The sequence below is a fragment of the Belonocnema kinseyi genome, chromosome 3 (genome assembly GCF_010883055.1).
Source record: "Belonocnema kinseyi isolate 2016_QV_RU_SX_M_011 chromosome 3, B_treatae_v1, whole genome shotgun sequence".
In the NCBI taxonomy this organism is placed as follows: domain Eukaryota; kingdom Metazoa; phylum Arthropoda; class Insecta; order Hymenoptera; family Cynipidae; genus Belonocnema; species Belonocnema kinseyi.
In genome coordinates, this window is record NC_046659.1 from 69,780,801 (window position 1) to 69,792,926 (window position 12,126).

The following is a 12,126-nucleotide window of genomic DNA, read 5'->3' on the forward strand; positions in this document are numbered from 1 at the left end:
TAATATATATTTATAATATTTTAAGACTTCTCCAATATATCTAAGCAAAAATTGAACAATTTCAAAGTATTTCAAAGATTCTCAAATACAACAAACTCTCGCTTTCAGTCAACTGTCGGGGGTTGTCTTCAAATAACCTTGGACTGATTTCGGAGGGGTCAAAACGTATACAGTCAAGACAGCCGACTCGTTTCTAATGGGAATCTATATCTCTATATATAATGTCGCAGCCGCTCTCGTCCTGCTCCCCTGAAAAACTGCGTGAGCCAGCAGTTGTAGGAAGGCTGAGACCGGGGTAACTGAAAGCGAGAGTTTGGTGTATATAAATATAATTTAAAAAAAAATATATATATGTATAATGTCATGGGACTTTACAATGTTCTATTGGATTTAAAAACAATTATTTTAAAAATTTTGGGAATTTCATAGGATTAAACATTTTTTCCACATATTCAAAGTTATTTTCACAAGACTTTTTCTTTTTAGAATTTTAATAATTTTAAGATATTTAAAGAATATTGTGGAAAGTTCTCAATTGGCTTTCATGATTTAAAAGGATTTCAAACATTAGGAAATATCAAGCTAAAATGTTGAATGTTTTAAGAAAACAGTTGACTTTTGAATCCGAAAAGATGAATTTTCAACCAAGAAAGATGATTTTTCATCGAAATAGTTGAATTTACGAAAAAAATAATTCATTTCAGACCAAACGATTAAATAAATAGTCGAATCTTCAGGCCGACTTTACAACAAAGCATTTGTATTTTCGAATGAAAAAGAAAACCTTTTAATAAAATAGTTGAATTTGTAACCACGCAGCTTAATTGTTGACCTAAAAAGATAAACTTTCAAACAAATAGTTGAATTGAAAAAAATTATTAACCAAACAGTTGTATTTTTTATTAAACAGTTAAACTTTCAAGCAAAATGGATGCATTTTCAAAAATATAGTTGAATTTTAATCTAATAGTTGCATTTTAAACCTGCTACAGTTAAATTTTCAACCTAGTGGTTAAATTTTTAAATTAAAAAAAAAACTTCAACTAAACAACAAGAACAAACTTTCTTTTGAAAAGACAATTGTTCAACAAAACAGTTAATTTTCAACAAAAGAGTTTTATTTTAACCAAAACTAATAGAATTTCTAGCAAAATAGTTTAATTTTCAACTAAAATTATGAATCTTAAAACAATAAAGTTTTAACAAAGAAGACAAATTGTTATCAAAATAGTTAAATCCTCAACCAAAAAAGAAGCACTGTTAACAAACCAGTTATATTTTGAATAAAAAAAAAAATGAAATTTCTACCAAAAGAGATTAATTATCAAACCAAAAAAGTGAATTCTCTAGAAAACAGTTGAATTTGCACAGGGAAATATAAATTTTCCATGAAAAAGTTAATTTTAAATCAAAATGTTAAGTTTTCTACAAAAACAAAAGAATTTTCTTCCCAAACAAATAGATTTTCAAGAATACAATTTACTTTTGAATCCAAATAGGCGAATTTTCTACAAAGCAGTTGAATTTTTCACCAAAAAATATGAATCTTTAACAAGAAAGTTAATTTCCAACCAAAGAGTTGAATTTTAAAGTAAAAATGTTCATTTTTAACCGAAAATTGAATATTTGAATTCGCATTTGAAAAAAAGGGATTTTCAACTAAGCATTTATTTTTCGAGAAAGCTTTCTAGTTTGGTAATGAGCTCGAGGGAAATGTTTTCTTTTATGTGCATTTACTTATTTTTTGATAATGTACACTGACGCCCTTTGTCATAATGACATAGCCTTCTTCAAGAAATATATATCTTTTCAGTAACCATTGGTAACCATCATGGTTAAGGTTAGACAATTGTGTTAAGGTGGTGAAAAAGTTGTCAAGAGGTGCCGATCGGGGACGTACGGGCCAGATCCACTTGCCGAGGAAGCACTTGTTCAGTATTCTCCAATCTCGTGTCGAGTCAACGTCCAACGGAAGGACAGTCTCGAGTTCTTCAACTTTCGCCAAAGAAATCAACAAGCTTCCGGATATTTGTGATATTTTAAAAATCGTTCAAAAGTTTTTCGAATGCAGCCAGGGAGAATACGTGATTTCAGTTTTTTCATTAAAATTCAATAGTTACAACACTGCCCACTATTAAACAACAAAAGAGAGCGTGTCGATAAAAAAGCGGCTAGATTGTCGCAAAATCATCAAATTCGCTATCGGCGTCCTTGGATCGATACCGGAAACGGCCCTTATACAAAACAAGATGCTAGAGGAAATTGACATTCCACGAGAAGTATGTACAAAAAATGTAATTCATTCATATTTTTTGCAAATGTTAGAGGGTATAACGAAAAGAAATTGTATGCGCCTATTTTGAGACTTTTTGATAGTTAATTTTAAGAAAAAGTAACCTTGGAATGTTAATGAAATTTGTACTGGAAAGTAAACCTGAGCACTTTCATCGCACTCTATGCACAAAGATATTAAATTGTGCTTATTTACTGTAAATGTTATATTAAATTAATTTAAATTTATTGCTGATTTTGATTTGAGAAACCTTGAAATACTGTGTTTAGTATATTACTAATATTATGAAATTTTCTGTAACGTTAACAATAAAGGATCTTGACAACCGGTTAGTTTTACGGAAAATTCCGTAATAATAAGTAATTTCGTGATTTAAAATATTCTCTCATATTGTAAACGTGAAAAATTCTTTTGTTGTTCGTCCCAGAAAAGAGATTATTTGAATCTAAAATGCGAGCTGTATAGCCATGGGGAAATCTAGCCGAACTTGTACGATTATTTCACGTTGCATAAAAGATGCATTCATTCGAAAAGAGTAGACTCAGCAGCCTAATACTTGACGGCTGAAACAATTGAAAAGATTCGCCGATGAGGCTGCACAAAAGCTTCCCAAGCTCGGATTGTAAAATAAAAAAAATGCAGAAAATAAATTCACAAAATAATACTTACATTATCTTTTAACAAAGTTAATTACAATATTTGAATATTATAAACTATTCAAAAAATGCCATAATACAATCTCCAAAAAATGTATCTTCATAACATTATTTTTATCTCTCAATTTACAAGAAGGCTTTCTCCTAATTCCACATTTTTTACACATTACACTCCTGATTTTCGTATTTATAAAAATTTATAATATGTATTACTAAATAGAGTAAAACACTCGTTTTCAAAGAGTTAAGCTTAACTTTCTTAATTAAATGAATGCACTGGAACAGTAACATGTTTTACGAGGGTAAAAACAGTAAACAGAAGGACATGTTCCGTTGTTTATTAGCATATCTTTGTGAATAATAGTGCCTCACATTAGCCGAGCGAATGGCAAATTTGTTTCAAAATCTTTTTACGAGCTCTGACCCAGAATGCCACCATTGTATGTGCGATCAGCATTTTCGAAACACGTAAAATTACGGAATGTACCAAGTCGTCCGATCAAAAAAGTTACATAATATGGAAGTATCTCATGGGAGCTGCTTTTGCTGATGTAACGAAAAGTGGTTTCGCGCGAGAGAAATGTTTAAGTTCTTGAAGATATATCGTGTGCCTTGTGATGAGAAAGTCTATGCTCATGCAGATACACCTGGGTTCAAACACGTGCATTAGCTTAGAATCAATTTCTTTCACTATACACCATTGTTGAATTCAGATTGATTACTCTTCAGTTGAAGAAAAAAAATAGTTAATTTCACTTTCCAATTACTTCTTTCAGTATATGTGTAATATAAGTTACAATATTTTGCAATAATTAAAAAAAATAATGAATGAAAGCAGCTGTCTCACCATACTTTCTTGCCTCCTTCAGTCGTAAAAAGTCAGCTAAAAATTTATGACAATTGTAAGCATTACGTTCTGTTTCTCCGATTGTCTCAGGAACTTCTAACATTTCACAACCAATGCAAAAATGAGAATTGTTATTTTGCTACTTTTCTCGATCAATAAAAATTAGTTGGTATGAATCGCTTGTAAATTTGGATGTAATGGAGATGTAACCACTACGTAATATAGGCATAATTCTGATTGCCTTGTTTAACATAAGGCTAAACGGTGAAAGTGTTGAATCTTTTCTCTACTCAAAGTTGTGCAATATGGTTAAGGAATAACAATAAATGTGATGATTGATTGATAGTGCAGCCAATAACGATTTTAACATATCTGATCAAGGATGAAGAAATTTAATTATGAATAAAATTATTTTTTTAATTAGTATCAATAATGCTTGGTATGTTGTATAATTGGATGAAAATGCAATTATTCTTATTAATAAAGTGTACATGATATAAGAAAAGTTATGCCGTTACCTGTGATTATAAGATAATTTAACTAGACAGCTGGTAACGGATATATACATATATATGTATTAAATTGAAAGAGTAGTGACTGGTAGCCACGTTGAGAAGTGCCCTTGACACAGAGACTGAGATCTGGTGCGTTCAACGAACTTTCAATTTCTTTTTTTCATAAACAAGACTGTGACATAAAAATATGTTATATATTTGCCTGACAATTATACGTTCTCGATTCTGAACAACCTTCCTTGAAAACATTAGGCCACCATCTCAATTCCATACAACATTATAATCATAACACTGTCACGATCTCGATTACCACAACGATTTCAAGTTCCCGGTTTTTTCATTAAAATATATAATTTTCTCAAACCAATTAAAAAACGTGTATATCTAAGATTTTAAAGGAAGTTCCCATAGTCGATCTGAAGGAATCGTTTCTGCTGCATAATGATACATTAATTTCTACAGAAATTTATAATTAAAATGTTGAATTGTGCAATATTTGAATTAGATTAAGAAACATGATTTTGGTTTTGACGAAGAGAACTGTAAAAAAATGGTTATAATCGAAGGTTTCAGTTACGCTTAAAACCCCCGACGTTTCTGTAATCCTATTCTCTGAATCTGAATCAGCGAAACCGCAGCTAGTGCCTGTCTATCACGTGACCAATTATTGCATGTTAATATATTCGGCGGTTTTATCATCAGAAAATGAATGTTTTGTTTTTAAATTATGGAGAATAGTTTAATAAATATAAAAGGGCACGTCCCTCTAAACTGATGGAGCTTTTATTTTGCGTAAATAACGCAATTTTATTAATTATATTTCATCAAGGGCTCTAAAGACCTGTTCTAATTTAAATGCAATATAAACAATTAATAAAATTACATTCTTTAAACAAACTTAAAACTCAATTTGTTCTGACAGATGTGCCCTTAATTATTTTAAACGATTTCCCAAAATTTCAAGATAATATGGCCAAAAATAAAGTTTATCCACCGCCTGATAAGTTTGTCAGCTGAGTAATATATTTGACAGTAATTTTCGTCCGCTAGTCGATAATAATTATCAATCAGCATAGGCTATCAAATGTTATTGATCCGCTACGAAACTATCTAAAGTTAGGATAAAAAAGATAGAAGTTTTTCTGTATAGGGATAATCACAAATTGTAATAAATGAACTTAATGTAAATCTTCAGAAAGTGACAATTTATTATTTTAATTTTGTATAGTTTATGAATTGCTTTAAATATTTATATTTTCAATTTCGATTCTAACAAAGCTTACCTACATTTTTTTAAATATAGAGAAAAATGTTTTAAAAGTTCAAAATCAAGAAAATGTTGTCGATGTTTAAAAATTATATATAGGATGAACCATTTTGTTCCTGTAGATAATGTATTTTTTATATCGAATTTTTTATTTTTATTAATAACGAGAAAAATGTAAAATTTTCGTTTTTTGAGAGAGTTCTGAAATAAGCCTTCTATACGATCTCTTCTATCGTTTGCAAGCAAAATTCGGTTTTTTGGCGAAAAACTCTGCTTGCCGAAAAAATGGTTTAGATTGAATAAAAATGATACAGGATGTCTTTCTAATATATGCAACAAATTTTTAATAAATTTTCAAAACTAAAAAAGACGGACCTTGCGAGAAAATCGAATTGTTATTTTCAGATTTCAACCAAAGAAATTTAGTTTCTCGAAAAAACCATCTATTTCATATTGGAATTCTTTTAACCGGATATCACGTATTGGAAATAAACTCCTTCTCAAAAAGAGCGACTGCGAATTTTCGGGATCTTCAGTAAACAAAGAGACTAGACTTCTTTTTTGTAGAAATTACAGTATTTTCTATGTCAACTTGACAAAAAAGTATAATAAATTTTACAGAAAATCTATACAATATTACAGAAAATTCTGCAGATTCTAATTAAAAGCTTATTTGGATATTGTAGGATGAGTGATCAAATAACAACTTTTTCCGGAATATTATTTTCCATAATTAAACAGCAGAAAAATTGTTTTTAAAATTGAAAAAAATGAAATTCATGGCAAGAATGAAATCATAATGTAATTTATTTTTCAAAGAAAGTCAATTTTCCTTCAATGGTGCATTCTTTATTGCAAAAAGCATTCAGTCATTCTAAATTACAGTATAATTTTTTAACTTTAATGGGAGTAAACATTAAAATAATTCCTTATATGAGAACTTCAATATAATACAGCATTAGATTATTCACAATTTTCATGCAAAAGGAAATAATTAACATTGCAAACAGAAAACACGTTCACTTTCAGCAAGGTATAATGAACGCTGTTAAAATGTAATCTTTTTTTTATAAAACCTTCAAAGTATGTAGGTCAAAAGCGTTATTTCTTCTTTGCATATGGTTCTTGTACATTAGGACCTAGACCACTATTAGTTTTATTACACGCTGGAAATGATTAATTTTCTGATAATAATAGTTGGCTCATTTCTGCAAATATATATTCAAAAGAAAAGTAATGCTTTACGAGGAAAAGGGGTCAGTCCCCAACCCTGTTTTTGAAATAACATTGGTTTAATGATATTTCCTTTATAAAATGTTGTAGAGAAATACAACTATAATTAATTAATAAATACTTGTAATTATTTTTCAGGCGCAGAATGCGTATTCAAAAATCATTGAAGACGAAACAAACAACAATGAGATCGCTGATGCTATTGGTGGCAATGGATTCAGAATTAGACAAGAAACTCCTCTCCAAGAATTTTATGCCGGGCAGAAAATTTTTATAACAGGTATTATTTATTATTTTACTTAAGTATTAACGTGATTTAAAAGTCAATTGAAATTTCAAATTATAATTTATTTTCTTTCATTAGGAGGAACTGGTTTTCTGGGAAAGATTCTCATTGAAAAGCTTTTGAGGAGCTGTCCGAGTGTATCGACGATATATCTTTTGGTGAGACCAAAGAAAGAGAAAAACATCCAAAACCGAATGCAAGAATTATTCGAAGATCCGGTGAGTCAAAAATCAAATAGTCAATAAATAATAAAATTAGAAAATTTAATTTTTCGAAAGAAACGGATTCGAGGAACTGGAAGAATCGAACCTTCTTTGGACACTTTCTATAAAGATTCAGATCATAAAGCAAACAAATTAAGAATATTACCATTTTAAATTCCAAGGTATCAAGTATTGAGCCATCAGTTGATCAATTCTTTGCAGCGTGTAAAACAATTGTAAACTACATAACTTCTATATTGAAAATTACAACTAAAATTAAGTTAGAAGGATTTTTAAAACCTGTTAGCAAGCTTCTCTAATCTCCTAATTAAAACGAGATCAAGAACCTAATAAAACATTCACTGTTTCTCGAGTTACCATACAAAATGTGGAAGCATGTCTATGGAAAAGCGGTCGGCCGAGTGGTGACCGCATTCTTTTTCTCTCACGCATTTCCAATGCGTCAATAAACTATAAAAGCTCTTCCACTTTGGGCTTGGGCTAACTTCCACATCTTTTATGATAATTCGAGAAGCAGTAAATATTTCAGTAGGTACTTGATCTCACTTTAAAGAGGAGGTTTCACAATTTAATGTATCGAAGTATTATTTTTTTACTCTCTTCCCTAAACCATACAGAAATTGGAAGTTGACAATCGAAAACTGGTCAGAAACGGAAAATAGGTCTTTGAGTATGACTCAATTGTCTCGAAATTTAATAAGCGTTCTAACTGATTTTGAAATTCTTTCTAACTGTATTTTTCGCTGAATTAGTCTTTTTCCAAGCCAAGTCTGTTTTTAATCCGATTTTTGTAAGTGGTTGCACGATTTTTAACGGTATTTTAGATGACAATTGTTTTTTTTTTCCACTGCAACGAAATGATAATTTTCTTAATATGAATATTTTTATATTCACAGTTGTAGAACAGATCCTCTCTGGCTCCGCTGAGATTGAAAACCAGATTTTTAGATTGTTGATATGGCGCTCTTGTTTAATAAGTGGCCGCCCATAAACTGCGTTATCTACTTTGGATTACAAAACTGCGGTAGTCAACCCAAGTTGACTACCGCAGTTTTGTATTCCCCCTTCGGAAAGTCTAAAAATTAAATTTCTATGCCAAAAGGCGATTTTTTTCTATAGCAGTGGAATTTTTTAATTTTAAGTTAATTTTCAACCAAGCAAGATGATTTTTCTGCCATTCAAGTTGAATTTTCAATCCAGAAGAACGAGTTTTGAACAAAACAGTTGAATTCTTGGCCAAACAAGATGAATAACAAAATGATTGAATTTCCAACAAAATTATTTAAGTTTTAACATATTATATGAATATTTAACCAAATAATTGAATTTTTCAACGCCAAAAATGAATTTCTAACCAAATGGTAGAATTTTCAAGAAATACAAATAAAATTCAAAAAAGAGCTGTTGTATTTTCAACTAAACATTTGATGTTTCCAAACAAAAAGTCGAATTTTGTAGAAGAGAATTGAACTTTCGACAAACAAGTTTATTTTCAAGCAAGAAAGATTACTTTTCTTCAATAAAAGATTAATTTTCAACAAAACAGTTGAACGTTTGCCTAAGAAACATGACTTTGACAAAATGATCGCATTTTAAACAAAATAATGAAACTTTCAACAAAATAGTTGAATGTTTAAAGAAATAGCTGATTTTTGACCAACACAAATGAATTTTCAACCAGAAGATTATTTTTCCATCAAAGAACGATTTTTCAATAAAATAATTAAACATACAAAAAAATAGTTGAATGTTTAAAGAAGTGGCTGAATTTTTACCCTACAAAAATGAATTTTTAACGAAGAATGTTCAATTAAATAGTTGAAGTTTCATCCACAAAAATGTGAGTTTTTATTAAAAATAGAATAATTAAATGTTTAGTTCACAAAATTATTTTTTAACAAACAAAAAAAAACTAATTTTCAGCGAATTTCATTTAACGGAAAAAGACTAATTTCTAACAAAATAGTTAAATCTTCAGTCAAAAAGGTGAATTTCGATAATGAAGATTAATTTTACACCAAAGAAGACAAATTTTCAACAAAATGCATGAATTTGCTACCAAGCAGTTGAATTTTCAACGTATAAATGACATATATTCATTTCCGACTAAGAGTAAAATATTTACATTTTCAGATTAAGAAATTAATTTAAAAGAAAAATTTCAACCAAAAACTAAATAGTTATATTTCCAGAAAACAACTTAATTTTCGACAAAAATATAATTTTTCAAAACAAAAGTTATTTTTCAACCAAATAGTGTATTTTTGTATCAAACTGTTGAATTTTCAAGACAAATAGACGAATTTTCTACGACACAATTGAATTTTTAACAGAAAAGTTAATCTACAACCAAATAGTTAAATTTTCCACTAAAACCGATAAATTTTCAACCAAGTAGTTAATTTTCAGGCGAAAAAATGAATCCTTAAAGAAAAATGCACTCGTTGATATATCAACAAAGAAATTTAATTTCCAACCAAAAAGAATTAAGTTTAGGCAAAAAAGATTAATTTCGCACTAAAAAATGCACGAATTTTAAACTAGAAAATATTAGATTTCAACCAAAAACGGGGAAGTTAAATTACCGGTTAAAAAAAATTAATTCTAAAGAAAATTTAACAAAATATTTAAATTTTCAACTAAGATGATGAATGTTTAAAAAAATGAATTATCAACAAAATACATGAATTTTCAACCAAAAGAGATGAATTCTGAACAAAAAGTATAGTAGGGGACTTTTTAACCAAACAAAATTAAATGTTAACCAAACGTATTTGGATTTTATCATGACGTTCTATTAATTCACTTCGAAAAACGAGAAAATGGGAAGTTTCTTGAAAATATGGGAAAGATGAATATTTTAATAATGGGGTAAAGTGTGTTGATTCTAAAATATGAAAGTGATTTTAAATCTTATTGGACTGTACCCCAGCAAGGCCATCTTTCTTAAACTCTATTAAAATTTATGATCAAGAAACGTGCCCAAATGTTATCTAAGTGCGTAACGTTACTTCCATTGATCCTCTTCCCCCTCGAATTGCTAAAATCTAAAGGTCTGAGTCCAAATTCCAGTAAAACTAGACAGGATTGTTTTGTACACACCTATGAATAAATTTATATTGGTCCAGTGTACGTCAAAAATATCTGAATCTGCAAGTGCTCATTCGATTTTAATAAAACTTAGTGATATTTTAGTATTTTATAAGAGACATTTATATCCGAAGGATTTCTATAAATGTCGAAATTACGTGACTTACGCCATGCTAAATTTGGGCATCACATTTGTTGTAATCTTTTCTCAACGGTCGCACGTCTTCCAAGTATAACGAGTAACTGCGAATATTGCACTTCAACTAAAGCAAAATTGGTTAATTAATAACAGAGTTCAAATTCTTTTTGACTTTCCGGTGATATCATTTCCTTAAAGACATTTCCTTCAAGACATTCATTGAAACCGGTCATAAACAAATGCACATTTTGACCATTTCTTCAAGAATAGGCCTAATTTTTGTTGCGGAATGAACTAGAAATGTCAGTTTTAGAAATATGAATAACTCAACAAAAAAATAGTGTATAAACTTAGCATGATGTAACTCCCGTAATTTTGAAATCTTTCAAAAATCCTTCGAGCACAGAATGTCTCGTATATAAGAGTATAATTGCACGTCTCATTAAAATTGAACGACCACTTGCAGTTCCTGATATTTCTGACTCGTACTGCCCCTATTGTTAAAATATTTATATTAGAACACTAGAGAAAGAAACTAACATCAAGTATAATTACTTGCAAAAATCCGGTCAATATCTTAACCAAATTTTCGTGGCATGACAAACAAATTAATTTCTTTTTAATTTACCCTTATTGGGTAAGTCGATTACAAATTAAAATTTTTTTTATTTTTATGTATGGAAAACAAATTTTCACATTCTGTTCGTCAGCCAGACATTTTGGATGAAAATTCAAAAAGTTACAGTATTTTCAAGATGTAAGATCATTCGTAATGCACAAAAAGTCTTCATATAAAGGCTTTATGTATTTATATATGGGTAAAAGCCAAGAGGAGAAAAACATTGCTTTTTGAACACCGTATAATATAGTCGTAACAACATTTTTTAATTTTCTTGAAAAATCGAAAATTAACATTTTAATCGCACAGAAAAATAATTAAAAATTAAAAACTCCATGTTACGGTCAAACTATACAAGATAAGAAAAAAGAGAAGAAAAAAAGATTTAATGTGCATTAAAAAAAAGGCTACAAATTTATCATAAATAATTTTTTGATACAACGCGTAATTTTTTGTTATGAAAACTCATTTAAAAATTTAAAAAAATAACTTTTTGCAAAAAAGACACAAGCTACGATAACATTTTATTTAAAAACATTTTTCGCATAAATTATATCTACCAAATTTTCTTAAAACTACTTTACGATAAGATGCGTATTTTTAGTTCAAATCTTAAAAAATAAACAAATAAATTTATGGAAAAGAGATACAAGTTGCGATAAAATGTATAGCAAAATTGTTTTTTTTTTTTTGTATAGAATGAGCATTTTTTCTAATTTTAAAGTTCACCTTCTCAATAGTGCCCTGATCGGGCTTGCAGGTGAATAACTTTTCTCGGAATGGGGTTGGCCCACCACTATCACGTTCTCGAGCGCGCACGAATTTCAGAAGTCCTTTCTCAATAGTACCGCGCTGGCAGGGTATAATCTAACGGGCAGCTCTGACCAAAAGGGCAGTTCTAAAAAAAATGGTCAGTTCTAAAACTTGATTATGGGCAGTGCAAAAATACATTTCAAA

General features: G+C 29.4%; 1 protein-coding gene across 1 annotated transcript in view; it reads left to right on the forward strand.

Annotated features, from left to right (window-relative positions):
* Nucleotides 1-1,912: 1,912 nt before the first annotated feature.
* Nucleotides 1,913-12,126, forward strand: part of LOC117169467 (fatty acyl-CoA reductase wat-like) — a 34,432-nt gene continuing 24,218 nt past the window's right edge. Inside the window, exons 1-3 of the mRNA XM_033355866.1 lie at nt 1,913-2,279; nt 6,950-7,091; nt 7,176-7,315. Coding sequence (XP_033211757.1) covers nt 2,250-2,279; nt 6,950-7,091; nt 7,176-7,315 — 312 coding nt within the window. The 5' untranslated portion in view covers nt 1,913-2,249. The remainder of the gene's footprint in view (nt 2,280-6,949; nt 7,092-7,175; nt 7,316-12,126) is intronic.